This window comes from Pholcus phalangioides, unplaced genomic scaffold (genome assembly GCF_987345545.1).
Source record: "Pholcus phalangioides strain wild (caught in Gottingen) unplaced genomic scaffold, Ppha-v1.0 ptg000014l_1, whole genome shotgun sequence".
Classification (NCBI taxonomy): domain Eukaryota; kingdom Metazoa; phylum Arthropoda; class Arachnida; order Araneae; family Pholcidae; genus Pholcus; species Pholcus phalangioides.
Window position 1 is genome coordinate 16,701,256 of NW_028301607.1, and position 26,981 is coordinate 16,728,236.

At 32.3% G+C, this 26,981-nt stretch overlaps 1 protein-coding gene across 5 annotated transcripts in view; it reads right to left on the bottom strand.

The window, feature by feature from the left end:
- Positions 1 to 588: 588 nt before the first annotated feature.
- The window catches only part of Cadps (calcium-dependent secretion activator 1), a 103,421-nt gene continuing 77,028 nt past the window's right edge, over positions 589 to 26,981 (bottom strand). For all 5 annotated transcript variants that reach the window (XM_089241806.1, XM_089241804.1, XM_089241807.1 and 2 more), the window contains 11 exons: positions 18,474 to 18,630; positions 18,126 to 18,267; positions 15,110 to 15,265; positions 13,826 to 13,943; positions 13,370 to 13,405; positions 12,887 to 12,961; positions 12,018 to 12,101; positions 8,253 to 8,378; positions 6,988 to 7,092; positions 6,700 to 6,845; positions 589 to 5,611 (listed from right to left, as the gene is read on the bottom strand). In XM_089241806.1, coding sequence (XP_089097932.1) covers positions 5,419 to 5,611; positions 6,700 to 6,845; positions 6,988 to 7,092; positions 8,253 to 8,378; positions 12,018 to 12,101; positions 12,887 to 12,961; positions 13,370 to 13,405; positions 13,826 to 13,943; positions 15,110 to 15,265; positions 18,126 to 18,267; positions 18,474 to 18,630 — 1,338 coding nt within the window. In that variant the 3' untranslated portion in view covers positions 589 to 5,418. The remainder of the gene's footprint in view (positions 5,612 to 6,699; positions 6,846 to 6,987; positions 7,093 to 8,252; positions 8,379 to 12,017; positions 12,102 to 12,886; positions 12,962 to 13,369; positions 13,406 to 13,825; positions 13,944 to 15,109; positions 15,266 to 18,125; positions 18,268 to 18,473; positions 18,631 to 26,981) is intronic.

Sequence of the window (26,981 nt, forward strand, 5' to 3'; positions counted from 1 at the left end):
ATGTATCTAATGTCGTGCATCAAGTTGAGAAAAATGTTCCTAATTCACATAAATATATCTGAATACTAATCATTTTGACTGCAGTCAAGAAATTTAGATGTGGTGCTAAGGAATCAAGGTAGTTATATACCAAAGTGCTGCCGCCTATGATTCAAATTATGAGTAAAGTGTAATAATTAGTGAATATTCGTACTGTTGTAGAGTCTGTTGCTCTCTGTGGCAAGACTCAGATGGGAAGGTCGGCTTGCATTTGAACCTTGATATGGGAAAACCACAGATACAAAATTTAAAAGCTTGTTGAAACACACATATCAGGCTTTACCGCTATTTTTGGTGAAGACAAAGTCTATATTTTTCACAACAGCGTGAATATCTTCTACCATATTAAGTTTTTTTCCCTCTGATATTTTCACACTGATGTGTTTTAACAATGGGTCAAAGCATTCATAATGCTTTTTTCCTATTCATAATACTCTGCCACAAAATCTACAGAAAAAAGAAAAATTTACATGCTTGAATTACGTATTCTTTGACTGGTTCAACTGCAATTGAAAAATACAAACTGAAACATCAAGAACATACATAATAAGCATATTTTAAACACTTTTATTTTCTAAAATTTTTCAAATTTTACAATCTGGCAAAGAGGCATAACATAAGGCAGGGCAAACAAAAAATACTGCACCAGTTTTAAGCTTAAAATAATATCAAAAGAATATTCCATATCTCAAAGACCCACAGTTTCAATTTAATTTTTTTGATATGCTGAAGCAAACTATCGGCAAGATGCCTAACCATAGAAACATATTTCGAAAAAGGTTTCACAACTAACGACATCCAAACGGGAAATTAATCCAATGACCATTTCATTTTTCCATTCAAGGAACAAGATCTTTGAATAAAAAACCATTAAAACACTTTGGCATAAAAAAAAAAGAGTAAAATCTGCAAAAGTTCAGTTTTTTCCTCAGCAGCCACTATATTCAAATTAATCATGATTTGGGGATTTTCAATTAATAGATGTAGGAAAAACTGATTCATATCACAAAATGTTGATTGGAAATCATCAGAAAATATAGACATTGATCAAATTTCATGTGTGTATGAATAGAAACTTTAATGAAATTAGAGTGCATTTTCCACAGAGAATGGTTCCACCATAAATTTATTCTAGTGGGGTAATTTAATCAAGCAATATAAGTATAATTATTTTTAATTGATAATGCAATGACACATCCTACAAGAATGGAAAGATGGTGACATAATTATGATGTGTTTTTGCCCTTAAAAATCCCTTTTACAAACCAGATTTTTGCACTCAATTCAATGGTGTATAGTTGAAGTACCAGCAATGTGTCTCAGAAACTGGTATCTTTGTTAAAATTTAGGGAATAAATTGAAAAACACGAAAGGAGCAGGTTCCCCCGCATCAAACTGAGCAAAGGAAAAAAATAATGCTGAGGTAGAAAGGGTTTATTTCTGTTTGTAAGGTTAACAAAGGAATTATAAGATGGGAGAGAGAGTATACTCCAATGTATTTCTTCCATCATTGGACAAAGGCTTTTATCAGCTTAGGTGAGTACCATGTTGAAGGTCGACCTGCTCTTTACAGAAAATATTGTGGCTGCTGATTCATGAAGGTGCAGAACAGTCCATAGCCGAAAACGGAGTAAAAATTTATATAATGCCATAGAAATAAAAATAATAGCAATATATATATTGATGGTCTAGTGTGAAAACCTCATATCTCTAGTGTGAAAAACTCATATCTCAATTTTTCCCCCAAAAATAAGGTTTTGTGTCTATGGAAAGTGGACTTTGTATCTCATCAACCGCAGGACAAAGCATATCATCACTGATGAACATAATATCATGTAATAGCTAAAATTAAAAACATCATAGTATATATTAGCAACTGCAGTAGTGTACATGTTTTCTGCTTCTCCTGAAAAATTGAAGCAAACTGACCAACAAGGTTTTTACATTAGGCAATCAATACTGAATACATCATAAACATGGCAAATTTAAGACAAAACACTGTTCACCACAAATTTAAAAAAAAAAAAAAATCACAGAAGAGATATCCCTCAAGGCATATATCTTTGAGGATCAAACATTGCTTTTCTACCCAATAAGGATATCTTAAAATTTTGATTTTTACAAAAAACATTACAGACAATTGGGGGGGAAAAACAACTTCCACACATCATTAAAAAAGAAGAAAATTAAGCACTGGTACAGCACAAATTCTCCATGAGCTTATCTACAAAGAAGAAAAGAAAAATGACACAACAGTATACACAAAAAGTGATTAACTACATGATCACAGTGTCACCTGATAACATAGTGCATAGTAAGGTTCAAGAGCAAATTGTTCATATGAACGTCGCACTCAACAACATTATTTATAGAGCATTAGAAAATAAAAGCAAATGACTAGAAAGTATATAATACAAAAAAGTAATTATAATTATAGAAAATAATAACAATCAAAATAATTTACAAAAATGACTGAAAAAAAAACACAACAGAATTTCACTTAAAAAAAAAAACCAACACTATATATATATATTTATATATATGCATTTTATTATATATATTTTTCAAATATTTATATACTAATATAGGCTATAAAGATTTTCGAATGTAGCACAGGAATATACACATTTCAGACAAAATGCTAAAACTAAGGTAAGAAAGAAAATATCTCCTTTTTTGTTCATGGGAAAAATCTGTTCCATCAAAGGGACTTTCCAATGTTATCTTTCCCCTCCCCCTTTTTGAACATGCACTGGAAAAATATTTATATGACTAGTTGTTCACACAAAAGTTTGGGAAGGGAAAAAATTGATTTTTAATTAGTTTGATGAAAATTTAATATATTGAAAGAATCTTGAAATTAACTCATTTTATTATTTAAAAGATTGAAACAATGAAATTCATAATAACTATCACACATTTCAGAGATCATAATGGGGAGGAGGAAATAAGATATGAACATTTTTTCATAGTGTGTGACAAAGAAAGATTTCAGTTCATCACAACTCCTTAGTTCAAAAACGCAGGTAACGATCATAACAAAAAGGTTCCTTCACTACAAGAATATCCGCCAACATATTAAGCACATGGTTGCGAGTGAAAACAATGAAAGTGATCAACTAACTGGCATTGCAACCAGAGATGAAACTAAAGTATCGCTAGGCTTTATTTCCTAACTGGACAGGATTCTAGGCACAATTGAGTGATTTTGAATTGATTTCTTTACCATAACTTTTTTTCCCATTTCTTTGTACTTTAGGACTGGACCTATAATAATTCCTATCGATTTTGTATTTCCTTACGAAACATACCTAGAAACTATTAAATTTATACCTAATTATATATAATTTAACCTATTTCACCTAAATAAAATATTAATGTCGTAAACATCCAAAATTTTGCTAACTAATTTGAGATTTGTCGTTTTTTTATTTTTGGTGCAGTCCAAGGCACAGATTACACATAAAACAAATTGAAAAATATCACTGCATGCTAACGGTAAAAAGGAAAAAAAATTAAGTGGGAAAAAAATAACAATTTGTGATACAGGAAGGATTTTAACATTTTGACTGATGCTGTGCAAAGATACACAATCTCACCGTTTTTAACACACTTTATTGCCTATATTATTTTTACAGATCATGCTCACACGTATCTGAAAAAATGAGTAAAAATGTTCTTAATTCACATAAATATATCTGAATACTAATCGTTGCGACCACAGTTAAGGAATTGTGATGTGGTGCTAAGGAATCTAGGTAGTTATGTACCAAAGGGCATCACAGATGACAGACAGAACAAACAAATAGGAAAAGAAAAAAAAGAAAACCAAGATTATTCCTAGGACACACAATTTGGTGTTCAACAAATAATTTCAACTCCACAATAAAGACTCTAAATCTAATTTGAAAGAGAAAAAAAATCCTATTATCGTCTATATTCCACAGACACACAAAAAATCATAGACTACTCCGAAAACACTTAACATGAAAAAATGACTAATGATATCAATAACCATGTAATTAGTGAAAACTTCGTTGTATATAGTTGCTGATAACAGCACCGATTCATTTAGTTTTTGAGAACACATAAACACTTCGCAACAACGCTGCATATTATACAAGGTGAGTTAGAAAGATCACAAGATATAGTAACACATTTTTTTTTATCTATGAAATAGCATTATCATACATTATAGTTTCAAATACAAAAGGAATTGAAGTTTGAAAAATGCTTCATATATATATATATATATATATATATATATAATATATATATATATATCTAACACCTATTTTATTGCCTAAAAAAAACACAAGAGTCACTACAAGACCGAAAACTTTAAGCACACTTATCACACACCCTTTACATTTACAGAATTTTTGTTTCCCCAGCACAGAATAAACACTGCAGATAACATTCTTTAGGTATTTAAAAATATTGCATTAGTTTTTAACCTCACCTTGACATAAGCAGCAAAGTTCCATAGGGAGTAAGTATATACTTATATATATGTATAATATATATATTCGATAGGATCTAAGAAATAATATATATATAAGAAAGAAATGTAATCACACTACATGCGCTAAGATAATAAAAAAAATGATATCGTTGAAGGAGAAATCCTAGAAACATAATAAAATTGATAAAAAAACAAAAATAAATAATATATGTTCACATGCTAGTTGGAAAAATAGAAAGTAGAAAAACAAAAATTAAGTGAACAAATTGTAGTGATCCAAATTATCCCGCAAAAAGATATATATATATATATACACATATATAATGACAGAGAAATAGAGAAAGAGAGAGAGAGAGATAGGAGAAATAGGATGCAAGAATGCACTTAAGTGGTCTGACTCGAACAATGGCAAATTCCCTGACTAAAAAGAATGATAAACCCACGCAAAAAGATGCGATGGATATGAAAAAATGCATAGTGACTAGATTTTAGAAATCACACAGACACAAGAGTGACCAGTGGGATTCCCACATTTATTTGCTAAAAAGGTGTGCCTCTAAGCTATGGGCACTCTTGGCATTAAGTGCACATTAACGTCACTCTCACATCAACAACACTGCAAATGTCACCTCCAACTATAGTAATGTATGTCTGATTCAAAAATTTATTTCTATCATTTATTTGTCTGATTACACAAAGAAACAGCACTTGCTATAACAAGACTAGTTCCCTCTGTTTCCAAAAAAATAAAATCTCAGCACATATATATCTTAATATTATTTTCAACCCCCGTTTTTCTTTTTTTAATATATATATATATTTTGCTGGACCATGAATGAAACACACATATACAAGATTGAAATAATCTGAGCTAAAGCATTGATAGTGTCACTTCTGGTGCAGTGTAAATCAAATCAGAAGTTCAGGAAGCCACCGGAGAACTTGTTGGCTAAACCTCCAAGGCCACCACGACCCAAGTTTGATATTCGCCCAACTACATTCTGCGTGACATTTTTTATGCTGCTTACATAACCTTCAGCTCCATCAGCTTCTCGAACAACAGTTTTGCTTTTTGCGCCGTCTTCAATTCCTGCTTCCGGGTAGTCCCTATATTACATTAAACCAAAAGAAATAAGCCCATGAGGTTCAATAAATGAGAAAAAAGTACACCATAAAAATAAGGTTAGAAGTTTGGTGTAGTTAAAAATGATACAGTAAAACGCCTCTTTCGGGGACACCAGCAGTACAAAAAAAATTTCCCCATAAAACAGAGGTGACCATTAAACAGGGTTGTGAAAAAAAACCCTACTTTTTTTATTTTGCAAGAGAAATTATTATTGGACCGTGAAATGAGAGGTGACCATTAAGAGGGTTTTACAGTATTTAAATTTTGTTCTATGGCATGAAAAATAAAATGAGACTTAATGAATAAAACTCATAATAAAATTTGTTAATGCAATAGAAATAGCAATGTTGTAAAAAATTTATTAGTCCAGTGATCCAACCATTGAAGCTTCAAGATATGCTACAACAGACCACATGGGTGAGTGAAAGAGGAGACATGGCAAATGATTGAGGGGAGCCATAGAGACCCATAAAAAATATATGTGAAGCATTTAATTGAAATACAGTAGGAAAAAGTGTGACTACTTTTAGAATACTGTAGAAACACCCCCCCCCCAAGAGGAGAAAGGCTGACAAGTATCTAGCCTGGAGGAAGGATACAGAGTAGTCATTCCAGTAACACATTTATAAAATTTTTGTACGCGATAATTTTTTAAAGTCAATTCAATAAATAGAAAGGGTCTCGTTTCTGGATATTGAGAGGGCCTTGGTTAACACAGGGGGTCCACAAGAAAAAAGCCATGGGCAAAAAAAAAAAAGAAGGAAAGGTTGAGAAACTCGTCTACATTAGTCTATGTTGAATGCATAGGCTTTTGTTTTGTTTTAAAGTAATTAAGAAACATAAGACGGAATAAAAATGACACGGAACTTTCTTTGTAATTGAATGATGTGATATTTTCATACAGAAAAAAACAACCACATCCAATTGGTATTTCAACCCAGGACTATACAACCAATACTATGTGCATTGAGGAGGTTTTGAGTTTTCTTATTCTATAATTTCAAAAATCTTACCACAACGTACTGAATTTTGAATCAAAACATTTATGAAACAAAGAAATCATACATACTCAGAGTCATCTTTTTCACGGTTGCTTCCACCATCAACACAAGCTGCTGCTTCTTCAAGCTGAAGGCGACTGGTGATGGTCTGGTATGTTTTCGAATTCAATTTTTCTTCCTCAATACCTTGTAACTCAAAATCAGAATACAGTTTCTGAATGAATAAGAAGAAATAAAAATTTATAAATGTTTTCTCATGGAATTTCAAAAAAAAAAAAAAAAAAAAACTACCACATTAAAAACTTGTTTTAATTACGGGTTATGTTTGTTGTTTCAATAAAAATTGAAAGACGTACTTTTGCTATATGAGAAAGAGCCGCATATTGAAAAGAATGTAAACCGTGGTCCATACGTTCTGATAACCATGTACAAAGCATGGTAATTTGAGCAGCATACCAATCCTGTAATAACAATATAAAAAAAAAATCAAATTTTTATACTAATAAATTCAAACTGCATAAAGCATGAAATACAAATAAACAGATAAATAAACAATTTGACTTTTTCAAATTCTGTAAAAAAGATGTTAAATTGAGCTACCTATCATAATTCACAAGTGCAACTCAATTCTAAAAGCTATAGTAGTCCATTGCCGCAAGAGCTATTTTACATAGAGATTAAGAAAAAAAATTTCAGGCCATTTTTCTGAATGTTCTTTTTATTTTTTCATGAAGTAAACTGCACTTTGATAACCCAAAGAGGAATAATTAGATGCCTCTTTGTGCATAAAAGGACTGATTGAACTTATACGTTGGTTGGTTATTCTCTGAGCGTCTGGATTTGGTTCTAAATTATGTACCCCACATCTTAACAACCCAAGAAAATTATAAGGACAGCTGTTTACATGTAACTTTGTCATCTTGAATTAGCAATCACTATTACAACATTTACTCATTGGTAGGGAAAAAATAGTCTTGCTGAAATAATTTTTGATCATTGATAATTTTTGTCACACCACTGTTATTTTCTGCACATAAGGGCTAATTAGATAGGGGTCTGAAATTTATTTCTGATTCCGAACGGCAGCTTTTCCTTTTTAATACTCACACAGAGGTTGGTGCGCTAATCCCTCGGTTTGGGACTCCCTGCAGTAGCAATCTATTTCTGCGATCACATTGTCACCATATCTGTTGTAACCCTATTTTCAGGAAAGTTTCTGACGAGGACAAAGCGGGTAATGAATCTGTGATATCTCTGAGTTGCCTTCGGTACTTTAGGTAGACCACTGACCTGGGCTACCGTGCTCATAATTTTTGACAAAAGAAGTAATTTGAACATTGTTTTAAATTATGTGCTAAGATGTCTTATACAATGAAAATCCTGTATAGTGGTATCCTCTGTAACAATATTACTCTTCTGTCTTTGTATATTTCCCATTGTGTTATTGTGTTCCATCTGGCACATTTCTCTAATCCCTTGAGCATTGTTTCATAAGAGTTTCACTGAATATAATATAAATACCTATATATCTGAATGAAGTAAAATAAAATATACAATAAAAATTAATTTATCAGCATTAAAATAAATTTTTCAATGCAGCAAAAACCAGCACTCTACTAACTTCAAATAAACTAAGAACCCATAATTCATCTGTCACTTTTTGACGCAACTGTTCCATGCTATTGCGAGCGAAATTGATGTATGCAAGACCAACTTCTTTCCCAGAACTTGACACTCCTTGCTTATACTAAAAGAAAAATAAAATCAATGCATTATATATATATATATATGAATAAAATGTATAATTATATGCAAATATATTTGTTTATAATTAAAACTTTCTAAAAAACACTTTTTTTTATTTGCAAAAAATATATATAAAAGACAGAACAAAAACCACATAGAGAGGACAAGACATGAACACAATAATCATATTGGGCCCAAGGGACATAACGTCCTTTCAGGCAATCCTATGAATTTAATTATTAAATTTTGCCACCATTTTCCAAGTACCGTATGTTATATTAATAAATGTTATGTAATAAGAAATGAATATTTCAAAAACTTATGCAATGGAAGAGCAATGGAGAAAAGATGAAATCGAGGAGCAACAGAGGAGAGACGCGATGGAAGAACAACGTACGAGACTGGAAATAAAGAAACTAAAAATTGAGGTAGAGGCCAGATCAGATGGAAGAACCCAGTTTGAAAAGGTTAAAAGTCTAAGCAGAGAGTTCCAAAATCTGATGCAAGGTTTGATATGAGTGATGATATGTCTTTACCTAGTGCTCTTTTAGCGACAAGCTTGCCGGGTATCGCTACCAAAGGAGGAATGGGTCACCTTCTAGGACTACTACCTCATGAGATAAATCAAATAATTGCATGAGCGCCTGAAGAGAATGTGGAGAATTATGACCTTGTAAAAGAACTATTAATGAGAAGATTTAAATTGATGCCGGAAAAGTTTCATCAGCTGTTTGTCTCACATCAGAAGAAGCAGACCAGTATTTTGCAAGACTTTCATCATGAATTATTTGCACATTTTGATGGCTGGACACCCGCTTTAAAAATAACAACATTTGATCAGTTAAGGGATTTGATTATCACAGATCAAATTAAAAAGGGAAGCCCAGTGGATTTCTGAGACTATCATTTAGACGAATGAAGTAATTTTGTCTCTCCTGGTGAACTATCAGAAAAGCTGGATGATTACGAAAGTGTTAAGAGACCTGTCAAGTCATCACATGCTGGTGAGTGGGAATGACAAAAATTCCCGAAGCCAACATTCCAAAGTTTCCAGGACAAGTTCGACAGAAACGAAGATGTAGAAAGATGGACACCTGGGGACAGATGAACTGAGAAAAACGAGAGACAAAATGAATTGAGATGTTGTGGGTGTGGTAATGTGGGCCACTTGAAGTTCCGATGTCCCGAGTTATTCAAGAACAACAATTGCTCAACATCATTCGACAAGGACAGCAAGAGGCCGAAAACGTCAGATACTCATTCCATAGGAATATCAATATGTGACAGTACCAAGGTTGGAGAGGTTCCTACTAAACAGATGAAGTTAAAAAATTTGGCAGTTTGTGCACTCGTCGACACGGGCAGTGCAGTATGCCTTTTGCATGAGGACATATACAGACAAGCTGTTGGCGTTCCAGAATTGACGAGTAAGCCCATACTATTATATGGAATTGGTGTGGGACAGGTGTGGACGAAAGGATCCTTTGAACAGGAGGTTGAGTTTGACGGAAATAGTTTCACCATTACATGGCATGTTGTAACACAACACAACTGAACTTTCAAGCAGTGATTGGAATTGGAATCCGAAAACAGGCTTCATTGGTGTTCGGCAAAAGTGGAGTCACAATTTACAAGAACAAGGAGAAAATGTTGCTCGTGCAGGGTTGTGCTGAACTGAGCCAAGAATACCAACCTGGCATGGATCCCATTTGTAATGAAGAGGTTAACGAGAAATTAACAGAAACAGTCTCGACACATAAGCCAGAAAAAACAAATGTTTCAAGGAGGATCATTATCAATGACAAAAAGACTATCAGAGATCTATCTATCTGAGATCTCGACACCCCCATCTTGCCCTGAGAGACACAAATTAATCAATCAGGAGTTTCACGGTTGAAGAAATGTCATCAGAGGGAAGGCAGACGAAAACGTTCACAAGACTCAGACTGATAAGAGGCAGACTTATAATAGGAAGAGGAAAACATCATCCAATTATCAAACTGGTGATCTACGGGTTACACAAAGAACTGAATTTGGTTCTGGACTGAAATTGAGACCCAAATTTTTCCCAAATTCATGTATGAGGTAATGAAAGAGAATCCTAAAAACAGACCTGAGGTCAAAAATATCGGTGAACATTCGGGATCATATCACCATTACTGCCTCAACTGTTGTCATAGACCCTGTTTATAATGTCTTAATTGATAGTTATATTGTGTTCATTTGTTTTCATGCTTATACGAATATTGTGTTTTGAATTTTTTTATGCTTATAGAAATCTTGTTTTGAATTTTTCTATGATTATAAAAATCTTGTTTCGAATTCTTCATGCTGGTATGAATATTTTGTTGATTTATTAATGTCACTGAGGTCAGTAAGCCGCAGGATGGCTGAGCTGTAGGATTTTTAGTTATAGTTCTTTCTTATTATCAGTAGATGGCGCTGCAGCACACAGGGGAATAAATAGTATTATAAAGATTAGTTTTTTTGGCAACAGTGAGTTTGCCGGGAAAGGCCATATTTTTTATGTCTGTGATCATCTTGTATTTTTTGTGTGCGTAATGAATGTTTAGAAAATGGATGCTGTAAGGTTTTCTCTGTGAATAGCCCACATATATATAACCTTTTTGTACCATGACATCGTGAAAAATGTCTTTGTTTCAGCTGTGATTAAATTATCCAATATTTCATATTGGTGTCGTTATTTATATTGTATTCTATGCAAACAATCTTGAAATATATTTTCATAATTTTGTATGCTTTATGCATACATGAAAGCGTTATATTTATTGTTACAATTATGAGCTGTCAACTGAAATGAAATCACTATTTTTGAAGCAATAAACATGAAACATTTTTGAAAAAAAGTGTTTATTTGTTTTTATGACTTCAAATTCGTGCTTGAATTCATGACTTCAAATTCTTTTTTTTTCCTAGAACACCTGGTAATAATTTGAACTGTTTGTATATTGGAAATTTCATCTTTGAGTATATCTATCGCCAGAGACATGAATGTGCAAATTTTCACTTTTTGGGTGTATCAGCTAGTTAGATCACTTATTTTGCTGTCTACGTTTTGCCAGAAATGTGAATGTGTATTCCCTATTAAAACACGCTACAAAACATTTTAGGATTTTTTTTCATGTTTCTGGCATAAGGGGGATATATCATGGGAATATTTTTGTTTACATAGATAATCAGGCAGTTATTTTGTCTATAATATCCATAAATAAATGAAATTGTATTCCCATGGATTCTGCTGTGGTTACATTGCTCAATCAAAAGAAGTGTCTTGCCAGAGAAGAAAGAGCCAAAGAAGTGCTTGTTGTCCTTGGCAAGAGGTAGAAATTGTGAATGTGGCAGCTATGTAATGCTTTTTCTTTTTTGTATTGGAAGTAGAATAGAAATATACGCAGGAAAGCTCTTTTTATAAAATAATAATAATAGTTAATAACAACAAACAGTTAATAGTATAAATAGATAATAATTAACCAAATAATATATCCCCATGACCTTCATTATTCTACAGTTTCTGAAAAAGCCCAACAATATATAGTCATATTCTAAGATTTATTTATCTCATTTGAAAATTCCATATAAGAATGTTGTTAAAATAAAATAATAAAAAAAAAATACTCACAGTCAATGAAAGGATCGGAGCAAGAAGGCTACCCTCATCATAACGTGATAATTTGTTCAAGGTAAGTTCTAAAATGCTGACCAGCTACAGTAAGAAATTAGGAAAAAGTTTTCTCTTGATGCAGAATTACAAAAATTATTAAAAAAAAGAGTACTTAAAAGCTATAATTAAATAATAACTAATTCAAAATTTCATATCAAATTATGTGCATGCCAGGGTGTTTAAGCTGGATAAAAAATTCCTTTAAAAAAAAGCAAAATGGGGGGGGGAAGCTTTAGCAAAATGCTACAATGGTAATGTAATGATTGATGGGTGGATGTCTACTCATTTCGTACCTCCTGTACGCATTTTTCAAAAGTGATTTTTTTCATATTCTATGATTTTCTTTCGCATTTTGCGAGAAATGCGACCGTAGCTTAAACCCAGGTGCATGCACAATAATAGTCATAAACTGCTAGTTTACACTCATTAAAAATAAAAAACATGAATTAGTTAACTAAACCAATTTGATGACCAATTGAAATCAGGTATGAACTAACATTATTGTGTGAGCTCTAGAGTGAAAATATAGAACATTAATAAGAATAAAGATGTTGCTTTCAAAAATTACTGGAATCTTTGTCATAAAAACAAACAAAATTTGATTGCTATCATACGATATATTAGCAGTGATTTGAAATGAACATTAAGTAATATTTTTTATCATATAAACAGATGATTTCCTTCTATAAAGATTAGAACTTATACATTTTTCATGAAATTTAATCATTTAAAATAAATAAATTTTTGATTACTTTTTCAAAAAAAATTTCAAAGTGAAGAAAATAAAAAAATCAGTAATTTATTACAATAATGAATTTTCAACAAACCTTAGTAATCAGGCCACTCATCATTTGATTTAAGGTCTTATCTACAAGTTCGTCGATCTTAGCATGGTACTGATGCTAAAATTAAATGAAATACAGTCACAATACAAAAAAAATTTATCTGAATAAAATTCATAACGATAGAATAGTGTGCTGAATATTCAATTTACATGGGGGGGGGGGGGAGAGGCAAGTATTACAAAGTTAGTTTTTAGAACAGTTTACATGCATATAATAATTATCAGTAAATAGGTTTAACAAACAATGAAAAAAAGAATATATATAAAATATATAAATTACATTTTACATGTGTATGTATATATTAAGCATATTTTTATGCGAGCATAAATGAACACTCAGAAATCATCAACGAAAAAGACAAATACATGGAAAATTACATTTGCTTTATTCACTGGTGATTTTTGAGTATTATTAGTCAAAGTTTATCTACTTTTCCATAAATGAATGCAAGAATCACAAACTTACCATATCTACACCATGGACAGTGCAAAGTTTAAGTGACTGAAAATGAAATAGAAATACATTCATTATGCAAATGAAATAAAACAGACTCTTTCGTATTACATGTTTTAATTGTAATTTAAATGGGACAAGTAAGTGTGCCCTCACATTCACTAATATAAAGGTTTATAGCTCATACACAGTTTGCAAATGAAACTATGCAATAATGTAAAAAATATTTTTTAAGGAAGTCCAAATAAAGTTTGATAAACATTTCTGAATTTCTTAAACGTACTGTTTCTAAAAATAGAATCCAGTGAATAACACATCGCTGAAAGATTTAGAAATTGCAATGCACAACAATAAAGTTTTCATTGCATGATTTGTAGATTTGTCAAATGTAGCATGATTTGTCAAAGGGTAGTGAGAATTTTAGATGAATCTCAATTTAACAATATAAAAACAAATGGCACGGCTTACTTGATTTTTTGCTTCTAGAACTACATTGATCATTGCACACATTTCCGATGGGACTATATAATCAGTACTGGTCCACTTACTGCCCTTTTTCTGCCATAATTGAAAGGCTTGTAGTGTTCTAAAAGATAAAATCAAAACTTCAAAGGCTCATCAAAAATACACTTTCAAATGCTGGCAAAACAAAATATAGCGTTTACACAATATTAAAGTACACCACTCAAAATATAATGAAACTGCAAATCATTTCATGTATGTTGCCAGCTATTTAAAAAATTTATGTTTTATGTTTAGTAATGTGTTCGAATGAATATATGTATTTGTTGAATACTGAAAAAATACAGTTCACTATGACAAGATTTCTTTTTATGAGAAGAAAAGCTCACATTTGTGCCTTAACAATCTAATGCTTATGTTTGATCATGACTCAGGCAAATTTAAACTTGAAATGTATTAAAACAGGAAATTACTGATAAATGTATGTGAGGTGCTCACCATCAGCATATGCTAAACTGTAACATAAACTTATCTACACTACTTGTGCTTGCAAATTAACACTTTTCAATGCATTACTAACATTTTATTTATTTCCAAAGAAATATTGGTGAAATAAATTATACTAAAAAATTATTTTTTGGCAGTTTTTTTTTTAAAGAAAAGGAAGTATAAGAAAAAACGGGTTCAATGTATAGGATGGGATACAGAAAAAGCAAATCTCAGCCGTTAAGGAAATGATCCCCAGTTCAGGTTATTGGTAAGACATTGTAATGACAAAACTTTCTTTTTTTTTGGCTCAAAAAGCCACCATAACTACATAGTTGTACAGTGACCAGTGTAATGTATGCTATGAATATGTTTCAGTCAAATGAGGTTCAACTATAAATGACTACTACTGGAGGACCAGGATAGACAAAAAACACTTTATGCTGATGATCAAATCAGCAAAGGTTGTGGTTAACTACAGACCAAGTATAGTCTGAAATAGTGAAAAAAGTTCACATAATAAATATATTGGGATAGGTAATCACAGATTCATGTCATGGTTTCACTCTCAATGATCAGATGTCAGTCAGTTTTCGTTTTATGTGTATGTATAAATTGTAGTTTTTACAGTACTGATAAAAAGTCAAATCATTGAAGATAGAGAGTACAAAAACTGAAGTGTAAGAGAAGTTACTACACAAATCCATTTTATAAAGTATCCTATCCCACAGAATAATTAATTTTGAGGAGCAATGCAAAGAATAAAAAAAATTCATTTTTATAAACAAAAATTTCATAACAAACCTATTGATACAGGACTCTAACATATCGCAAGCCATCAGCTTGAGTCGTTGTTCAAGATGTTTGGCGAAAACTTCGTCAGGCCAATGTAAGTCTCGTATAAATGACTGCAAAGCATCAAGTTTCCAAAATAAGTCCTCAGATGTAGCACACCCATGCCTGAAATAAATATTTTTATAGAAACTTTATGCATGTACAATTATTTGCACAAATAATATGTTTGTGACACACACGCAAAGGTCTTAGAAAAGATATACATATATATATATATATATATATATATACATAAAGTAGCCCCTCGCTACATTACATATGTCGGGAAACAAAGCCAGATAGACTGAAAGTGTGATATGACTAATAACTTACAGGGCTCCCACTCAAAAAATTAGAAAAAGTAGGACAGGGGAGGATACCCCCCCCCCCACACAACGTAATCAAAGAATAATTAAAAACAAAACCTAAAAAAATAATTTATTTTTATTGGGGGGGGGTGTGGGAGGGGTGCATGTGTGGTGTAGCGGTAGTAAGTAGGGCCTCCAAAAAAAAAAAAAAAAAAAAAGACTCTGGGATCCATGATGTTCTTAAGTCAGCCACCTTGTTGGGCAATTTGCCTGTTGTGGCGTTGTATTTGTATTTTTAAAAATTTTTAAATAAAAAAATTCATAGCACTATTTCAGTATCCTATAAGATTGACTCGAGCTAAAGCAAAATGACAGAAATGACTAGGTAAACACAATTTTGTTTGTTGCAACCGCAGATAATTCTTTTCTGCCTCTCCTCACTATACAAATTACATTCTTTTCAGGAGTTCAGTCAACTCTCTTTGACAATGCACAGCAAATTATGAAGACATGTAAGTTTTTTAAGCATAATGCTCTTTTCACTCCACTTTCAAAAGAACAGTGCAAAATGTGTAAATTGCAAGGTCCAATGTAAATAAGTCAAAGTGAACTGGATAGTTTTACTACTTTGTCCATCCTTTTTTTTAAAGGGGATTTATTTACATTTTACTGTTCAATCCCAGTATAATCATTTTTGACAAATAAAGCACTTTAGTTTCTAGTTCCTTGCTGAGCATTGTAAATATTGTTAATGCTTCCACATGCCCTAAATATAGAGAAGACAATGCTATTGGGTAGCATCAGAAATCACCAAACCTAGAATAGGCCTATGTATTCAGCTGCTTTGGTATGTAACCTGTTGTTTCACCTATACACAAAATGTGCACCATAATTTTGAATGATGAATTTTGGTTACTGTACAAGAGGCCATGAAGTAGTAAATACAAAATTATTTTTTCCCATTCAGATGGAAGTTTTAAATGACTATGCTACTTGCTGAACCCTCAAACTAAGCGAATGAAAAATTAATAAACCAAATGGTCCACATACACTCCCCAAATAACCTTAAAAACGATACAATTTCTGCTTTGGCAGAATCTTTAATTGCAATCGACTAAATTTGTATTATTTGGCAATATATCAATGATTCTCTACTCAATTAAAATTAATTACACAAATTTTGTTGAGATAATTTGGTAAAAAAGTAGGAAAAAGCTAGAAAGTGTAGGAAAAAACTAGAAAGTAAGCCAAAACCAAGAAAGTAGAACCTTTTACCAAAAAGTAGGACAAGAAGGAGCCCTGACTTTATCTACGATCTGATGTTTGTTAAATTTTTAACAGCGGCTCTATTAAGAAATTAAAAATATTCCAATGGTCACTGTAAAATGGCATAATGGAAAATGAAAGGCTTCTGTATTTTAATTCATAATATACAGGGTGTTCTGTCAATGGACCGACAAACTCAGATGGTTGTTAGTAGACATCAAGAGGAACAAAAACTGCAATGGAACATGGTGCCGAAAACCACAATGAAGGGGGGGAAATTGCAAAAAACACATGCAGGCAAAAGTAGTATGGTGCGGACAACACCTTATCGGATATTACTGTTGGTACATCCACTGTGCTAAACACTGCTGTTGGTACATCCACTGTGCTAAGCGCCGCTGTTGGTACATCCACTGTGCTATGTGCCGCTGTTGGTACATCCACTGCGCTAAGCGCCGATTTTGGTACATCCACTGTGCTAAGCGCCACTGTTGGTACATCCACTGTGCTAAGTGCCAATTGCCATCTTTACCATCTGCTCGACCGTAAATCAGATGCATATCAGTGTATTCTTCGTTCGTGTAGTCAGCCATCATGATACTCATTGAAACAGACAACCAACTGCTACACGCGCTTACTACCAAAATAGCGCTAATTTATGTCGTCCGCAGCGCGTGATCCTACCCCAGTGCATGTGTTTTGCAATGCTGCTTACATCAGATATGGTGAGCGAACCACCAATCTGACTTTAGTGCTACTGCTCAATCCACCTTTCATCTCCTCTGGACTCAGAGCCTGCATGCGTTTTTTGCGATTTTAACCCTCTCAACATGGTTTGCAACACCATGTTCTATAGCAATTTTTGTTCCTCTTGATGACTCCTAACAACCCTCTGAGTTTGTTGGTCCATTAATAGAACACCCTGTATAAAAGTTCTTTTATAAAATTTGAAAAATGCAACCAAAAAGCTTATTGGTTACATTCGAGCAAATACAACTGATAATGTTATTGGTTGCACTTTTTAAGTTCTATAAATGAACTTTTATAATGTAATCCTGCCTTTATTTATAAATATATATTATTTTATCATGAATTTTTCATGTACAGGAGTAATAGCATAAACTAGAGTAAAATCTGTCGCATATCTTAATCTTAAAGTTTTCTGTTGACAAATATATTTAACTGGAATTTTTGAGTTATTCATATAATGAGAAATACATTCGTGAAAGCATCAACAAACCTTGACATTCTCTAACAAATGGAAGTTGAATACATATTTTTTCTGTCCGCATTTATTACAATCTTGTAAATATTCTTGGATCATTTTCCCAAAACAATCCAAAGAAGGTATCATCAAGTTTATTTTCATATGAAACAAACCATACATAATTAAACACATTTATTGTATTTACCCTTTCAATTCCCATCGTTCTTTCTCATAGCCTTTATGGAGTGACTGAGCTATGGATGATTCCATCAAGTCAACATATCGCACAACCTGAGGAGCAAATGTGTCTCTCAAATGCTGGTGAAACCTCCCGCCACACAAATTTTCTGAAATCAATAACAAATAACTTGCTTATACTGCTGTTCAAAATTAAAATTGAACTTACAGGATAAAATATGTTATAAGGCATGCTATAATTAGTGGTTATCATTGAAGAAATGAATAACAGTATCTCATTTGATTTGGTTACTCATTCTATACTTGATACAAATTTGGCAATAAATAAGATGATGGAATAAGAACTCAACTGTACCATCGATTCGGAGATAGTCATTCAGTACTTGGAAGACTGGAAAACTGTCCCATGTATCTGGAGGTTGTTCAGCCAGCACGGCATCCATGTCTACAGCAAACAGTGACCAGAATATTTCTGCATGCTCAACCAGGAGGTCGCTAAACCATGCAAATGCCTAGTAATATACAGAGAACATTGGAAAAAAATTTGTCCCAATGCAGAAAACAAAAATGTAAAAATTGGGACTTATACACTTTTCTTGACCTATATAACTCAGGGCTTGATAAATTGAAAAAAAAAAAAAAATTAGGTGCTAGCCAGATTTTTTAGGAGTCAAGTATTTTTCCCCATAAAAAAAAACCAATACAAAATCAATTTTTTCTCCAGACTTTTTAAGATTTTGGTGACTGTTTTCTCCCCATAAATAGACATAATGACACAAATTCCAAAACTTTTTTGTTGCTCCCAGGTTCCAATTTAATTAAACAAAATATTTTAGGCTCAATTAATTTTTTAGTTGCTGAAAGGGCCAGGCACCTAAGATTTGGCAAGCCCTGACATAAATGAAATTCATAATTTTAACACTTCCAGTCATTCAGTCTCATTTGCAGATGATTCTGTTTTGGTTTCCACTGCTGGAAGAACTGATGAGTTAATAAAACATATATATAGATTGTGTTCAAAACTCTACTGCAAAAATGAGATGATATAGCACATGTCAACATAAACAATTTTCGTAATGAAGCCCAGAATCGTAATTCACTTATGGTGGGGATACATTCATTACCCTACTCCAGAAATCGCCAAAATAAGGTTCACATTTTGAGGAGCAATAGGAAAATTTATATATCCTCTTCAAAAAAATCAAATAACTACAACACTAATATCTATTTACAAATGAAATTTGGAAGCTTAAATCTATAAAAAGAAAACATTAATGCCTTATGATTATTTTTAAATAATTATGAAATCCCCCAAAATCATTAACAATCGAAGGCTGCATTTATGATGTAAATGTATGGCTGCTAAGTAATGGAGACGTCACAAAGAAGAAGAGAAACAAACTTTTCTTTTTGTTTTGAATTAAACAGTTTTGTATATGGCATAATCAATGTCCGAAGTCTAGGCCCCTGCAAAATGGCTGACCATTTTCTGGCCACTTTATGAATTGGTCAAACTAAAGACAGATCATAGCATATGCACCCTACTATAATTTTTTTTTTCACTTGCAGTTATACATCATTTTCTAAGTCAGCTGATTCAGAAGCATCCAAATATTTTTTTAAATGCTGAAGAAGCCACAAAACAAAAATTTAACCAAAGCTATGTTCACTGTTCTCTTTCCACCAAAGAAATGCCAGAAATATTGACAGAACACTGAGATACAAATATAGCCTTTTTGGCTCTATGGCCAACTGGCATTGATCAATATATCAATTCCTTTATGTCAAGATTTGACATAAAAGTTATGCTTAAAAAAAATTACAGCAGTTGTTTTTTAATCAAATAGCAGTTTTAGAACTGGCCCTGAAAAGGAAGGACTCTTGAACAATATGACATCCTTTCAGGACCCTCTTGTGAGTGTGTGGAAGTTTTAGTTACCATGAAAAAAGAATAAGAAGAGTAGGATGTATATTCTTTATGTCAGAATTGAGAAATGTAGATTGGTGTGTGTGCAGCAGTTTTGTTAGATAAAATAACATCTTCATAAAAAAAATTGTAAATTCTCCAAGAATTTTCAAATTGTTTTAAGAACTATTATTGATTTTTACTTGAACATAGTTAATACTTTCAAATGGTATTATAAATATAAATTATAAATATGTAGTTAGAACCAATGTGTTCTTTAATTCTTATTTTATGTATGTAATGTTTCTTCTGTGTGCCTAATAGAAATATGGCATATCCACCTATTGCACATTTCGTGATTTTGCATCTGCAAGGTTGTGAACTGTGTATACAGAACAGTGGCCAGAACCTCACTATAATGAGTCAAGGTTTTTCTTTTGCCATTGCAAAAGTATTTTAATGACAATTAAAACTAATAAAGCCAAGCAGTAAAAATATTTTTCTGAAAGCTGTACCGAGCCTATTAATTTTCTGTAATACCATCATGCATGAATTGCTGGAGTGGTTCACTTATGAAATTAGAAATATCGATCATATAAAAGTAGGTTTTGCTGCTTCTATTTCACCGGCTTTTTTTTTTCTGTTTTAGGTGACAACACAGTGTTATGATACATCATCACCATCATAACAAAAAATAAAATACATGCATCGCAAATGTTATTGTGACATTCAAATCACTTTATATGCATATATGCACATAAAGAAAACAAGCACAATACAATTACTCACCGCATCCTTTTCATTTGCATGTACAAAGGATTAAAATAATATGTAAGCTCATATTTTCCTTTTTATACATTTTGCGATAAAAGCACATCAAATTACACACACATAACATAAAATATCCAAACTATACAGATATCAAGGAAAAGTAAACAAGTTACAAAGGGTACTAAAATCAAGTCATGCTAGAAACAATTTTAAGCATGCAAAGAAACAAAAGTGAAAAAAAAGAAGATATACCAAGCTATGCAAAAGTGCATATTATACACATATGATATAACTTGGTACTGTATAAGTATTTACATTTTCTATTAATTGAATGAGTTATATTGACTTTGGTTACTGCTATATTATCAACACTAGTGGCTGCCATTTTCAGTATTATTAATGAACCAGAACTTCATCACCAGAAACACAGAAAAAGTGAAGAAAAATGAATAAACAGCTAAATCACAAATTGTAATTAAAAGGAAGTGAACATAAGGTAGCTAACTGCTTGAAAATACTTCATAAATAGATGAGTCTCCATGTAACAAAACTGTTTTGATTCATCGAAACTTCTGGGAAAAAAATAAAGTGGAGCCTACTTATAATGAATTTGGATACTACAAAGTATCGATTAAAACAAATTTATTTCGTCCTAGTGAATCTGCAATACTGGTAGAAAGTAAAAAATTACGCTTATAACAAATTGCCATGTTTACAAACACCAGATATAACAAAGTTTTAGGTAAAATTTAGTTTATTTTAATATGATTAAGTTTCAGAAATTCTCTTTCAGAAGTTTGAATGTGAAGTATTACTGAACTATTCTGAGAATGGCTATGGGAGTTTCTGCCACAGCCATAAATAGTTAGATGGCTATTTCTAGCTACTAATAGTGCTGGTTTTGATCACTCTAACAACCACTTGAATAAGGAGAAATTGGCATAACCACAGTTCCATTTCTGTCAGTGTCAGTGTCTTTGCGAACCCCAGGAACATTAATGTCAGCAACAGTTTGAATGGACCACTTACAGCCATTCTTACAGTCATATGATTCTTAAATTTTGACTACTGGGCTTCCCAGAATAGCCTAATAAAGAACCACTTTAAAGCACTGAATAGGCACACACACATCAGTATGGACAGTCATCTCTAAGAAAGATTAGCAATGCCCCTAGGAGCCATGATGCTCACTTTGATAATCACTGACTGTATAGAGATCTAATATTTTATTCAAACCTATGTGAATAATTTTCATTTTAATTGTAATTAAATTTTGTCTGTCTGAGAGAACCTATCTCATCTTCACCACCATCAGACCACTTTTAGTCCATTGATTCATCTTATGAAACTTGATTTCTTATCATCTACCGATTATAACAAATATTAGATATTGCGAATGTTTTTCAAGTTTCAGTGGGACTTTATTATTATATCCGGGCTCCATTGCACTAATTGAAAACTCAAATGTAGCAAAGGGCCAGTCAACTTAGATACACATTAGACGCAGTCAGTATTCTGAATGTATGTGGACAATATTTCTATGGAAGGAAACATAAATTGTAAAAGAAACGTTGCAGTGAAGGAATCTTTCACTACTATATCTTTGAACAAATGTAAGTGATATCATGTGAAGTTTAAATTTACAGTTAAAGTTCAAAAATATGAAAGTTTTGAAATTAAAACTCCAATTACATAATAGTCTACAGGCAGGATAAGAAGCTCTTACGAAGTGTATCTGGCCTTCAAGAAGCTGGTTTGTAACCTCTGCCTGAAAGCGAGGCAGAAATGATAGATCATCAGGTAAAGAATGCACCTAAATATCATAGCTCAGTTCATTTCCTAGCTCAGTTCTGGTTTTTAAAAAAATAGATTTCTTTTGTGTGTGTGTTTAACATGTCAGTGACATGTTTTAGAAATCATAATTTATGTTTTAGAATTTAGATTATGTTTATTATATTTTAGAATCAGAAATATCATGTTTTAGACACAGTTTAGAAATCAGAAATGAAATGAGAGTAAACACCTTGTATATACAGCAGTTTCCATTGTCCAAAAATAATTTTCAATGTAAGTTAATGCAAAGCATTAGAAACAATGTGAAGGTGAAAATTTACTGTTATGTAAAAAATTTCATCAAATAGAAGTTTATTTTATAGACACTACTGTAATAATAAGGCTGAAATTAATAAGTGAAGAACAGAACAATTCATTGAATCTTTTTTCCCTCAAATTCTGAAAAATCTTGAAAAATTATATATTTTTTCATTTTTCTATTTTTCCAATTAATTTTTAAAAAAAGAAAGAAAAATTGTTGTTACTTATCAACCATAGCAAAAACAGTGTATTTAATTTATTTACAATAACTCCAGAGGGCATGAATGCACTTACGCTGGAAAAGCAATGGTATGTAAAAGAATTTATAAAAATTAATTAATGAATAACTGATATAAAATTAATTATAAAAAATAAATTTTCTAACAAATAGTACACATTATCCAAGGGAGTGCGGGGAAGTTAATTGTTTTACATAACTTACATACTAAGGAGCTGGCTACATACAGCTTATATACTCTATGTGAAATTCTTAACATTCGTAAGGGGTCATTCAAGTATTACGTCAGCATCGAGGGGGGGGGGGTTTGAAGGTTGCTTACGTCATCAACCACCCCTTTTTGAAGATATGAAATATTCTAAGCTGCTGACTAAATTTTGCTGACGGGGGGGGGGGGGGGGGGGGGTCAAAAATGGCTGAAAATCTGCTTACGTAATACTTGAATGGCTCCTAAGGCACACACATACAACTACTAATAAACTACATAAGCACCTTGTCCATATTCCTCTGCGGAACTACCAATGAATTGGTACATATTGGAATGTGCATGTATGTGTTACAAACTTAATTAGGGTTACCAGATGTCCTCCTTTTTGAAGTTATTTTTCAAGCATCCTCGTATGTTTTAGAAAATTCACCCTTTTGTCCTCCTTTTCAGGTTTCCGTATTTATTTTTATTTTTTTTCCTGGGGAATTTTTTTCTACTCTGAAACATAAATCTCTTCTTTGAGTGTTTGCATGTGTGTGTTTTTTTTCACACAGGTTTACATGCTTTGACCAATCGCCACCAAAATTTCCAGAATACAAGAACCCATATTGCAAGCAGGGTAGCAAATACTGTCTACTATTCATTTATAGCACAATGAATTAGATGTTAGTGAGCAAAAATGATATTCTCAAAATGTATATTGCAGTTTCTTCCTCTAAAGTCTTTTTTTCTAGACTGTCTTTTTTATATTATTAGAGCAGTGGTTCTCAACTGTTGCTCCATGTGCACTACACAGGAGCTTCGCAGTCACTCAGGGAAAATAAAATGAATCAGTAAGTTTTATAAATAAAAAGAGGCTGCGGGGCTCTGAAATAGAAATTATATACAGTCGGCCCCTCATATTCGTAGTTTCGGTATTCACAGGTTTTTTTCTTTATTGGAATTTTTTTTTTGCAACACTCAGAAATTATCATTCATGTGTTTTATTTACAAAATTTGAGTTGTGAATGTTTAGGATGGCTCACTAATGACATTACTGTCATCACTACAGCCGTGGCAGCTTCCAAGAGAGAAACAGTCACCTCAGTCACTACATTTGGCCACAATGTGCGCTAAAGGACACAGCCATTTCTACAGAGCCAACTGAAAAGACTATAAAAGACATTGTCACGTTAGAGAAACAGGTGGGCGGAGTAGGGTTCAATGGTATGGATGTAGAAAAAGTCGAACAGCTAATTAATAGCAATTCAGAGGCGTTGACCAAGGAAGAATTAATGCAGCTGACTGCTCCTGAAACTGAAGCGGTGCCAGATGAAGAAGATCAAGATAAAGAAGTAGAAGACAAGTTCATCATGAGTAACATAGTGAAAGGGCGTCACATGTTCAAATCAGCAATAGATTGTTTTCATGACATAGATCCCTCTATGGCACACTCTCCACATGTAGAAAAATTGGTAGAGGAAGCCCTGTCATCATATTCCAACATACTTGATGATATGAAGAAGAAAGGCAAACAGAAATCACAATGTTCTTTCAGAAAACATCATCAAACAATGCTGTACCCCCTTTCTATAATTATATATTTCAATTATATATTATATTTTTAATTATATACATATAATAATTATAATTATATACTTTACAATTTTTCTTATATAACAGGTTTACGATCCACTGTTTTTTCAATCACTTATTGAATAAACAGTGTTTATTAAAAATAACAAAAAAAAATTATTACCATAAAGAAAAAAACCATTTGAGCCTAAATACACAACCACTCATTTTTTTTTTTTTTTTTTTTTGCAAATATTTTAAGCAAAAATACATACAAGTTGGTAGGATGGGAATAAACTCTCATGAGTTTTTGAATTGTGTCAATAGCATGAGCATCTTATTCTGCATAAATATGAGAAAAAACCATCTAAGCACTTATAATTTTTGACACATTTTTGATACTGTTCTTTTCTTCTCCCTCTATATGCTAGAATGATTGATATATTTTATACACACTAACATCTCACCTATCCAATATTTTCATAAACTGGATCTTATCCTAAACTGGCCTCCAAATATATAGTTTCTTACTTAATTGTTGTTCAACATTGGTGCATAACCATATTTTGCACAGGATTACTTTTGTTGACCGTATGAAAGTGGAATGACTAGTTCAAGGGTTAAATACGAAGGAAAAACTTTTCATTAATAAAAATATATTTTCCTTCATATTCCCCTGGGTTTTAATCTTTCTTAATAAACCAGGTTTATTTCTAAATTAGTTGAACCTTGTTCCTAAGTACGGCAGAATAAGAGAAGTTCTACTGTTTAATTAGTGCATTAATGCATATTTTACTGTAAGTAAATAACTAATATATTTATGTGCGCACAGTGCAATTTGTAATCACAGCCAACAATATTTACAAGAAATCATGTTCAAACTCATAAACAAAATTAAAAAAATATATACAGAGCTAACTAAGCCACCACAATAAGAGCCATGCATCAATACACATTTTCTGGTACACAACATCGACCCATTGCAAATGTTGCAAGTTGTGAAAATAGGGAATAGAGAAGGTGCTAGATCACACACGGTGGGACACTCACCGATCGGAATGCCTGCGAGAGATCACAAGTCAAGGCAACACCAACAATGGAAGGAAAAGCGGGGAAGAGAAAGAAACACAGAAACAGCGTTAGTTTATCACATCATGTCACAACAAACATTCCATAATTTTTTTACATTACAGGTATACACACATACAACATACATACAACACATGGATATAGAACATTGATATGTCATGCAAATTAATGTCATAGCTAAAGGTAGACAGAGGCATTTCAGCAAAGAAGAGGGAGGATAAACACAATTTGTTACATTTGTTTTACTACATCAAAAGAAAGCATGCGTGATATCAGGGAGGGTGATCTTTGATCGTTTTCTTTTTTCCACTGAAACAACAAAACCTACCTTATACTTATTTCTTTAAAAGAAGAATTCCACAATGTGATTTCCAACTTTTTTTGTTGTCGTCATATACACACAAAAGATAAAGCTATACAAAAAATATTCTGTACCATAATACCAAAAATTTTGAAATGATTTTGAAGCAGCACCAATTATGGGCTTAAAACGCAAATTATACTGCTACTTAATTATAAGTAACAATAAATTGAAGTGTTTACACTATTTTTAGATGTATCAATCTTTTGTACTGCCAATTTTTAGTTTATTTCTGATGAAGTCTTATTCATTAATACTGCCACGTTATTTTACCTCTCACAGAGGTTTATTTATTTTACAAGAACAAAGTAAAAAGTATTAAAATAATGAAAGAACTTAAAACTGTTCAATCCAGGGATTCCACTTGTTTTTTACATTTACTATATCACTGGAAATGGAATTAGTTAGTATTTCAAGCATCTTTTGACACCCTTGCTCAATCTTGAAGAACTTTGGCATCCCTTGAAAGTGCTCATCGGCATCATGAATGAAAATCAAAGGGCTATTACATTAAATATAATTTTATCCTCAAAGTGCATCTCACTTAAGTGCTACTACTCACTATATTTTTTCTATTAGAAAAGTAAGGGTCTTCATCTTTTCCTACATAGCAGCAAATAAAGATGGTGGACATATCCATTC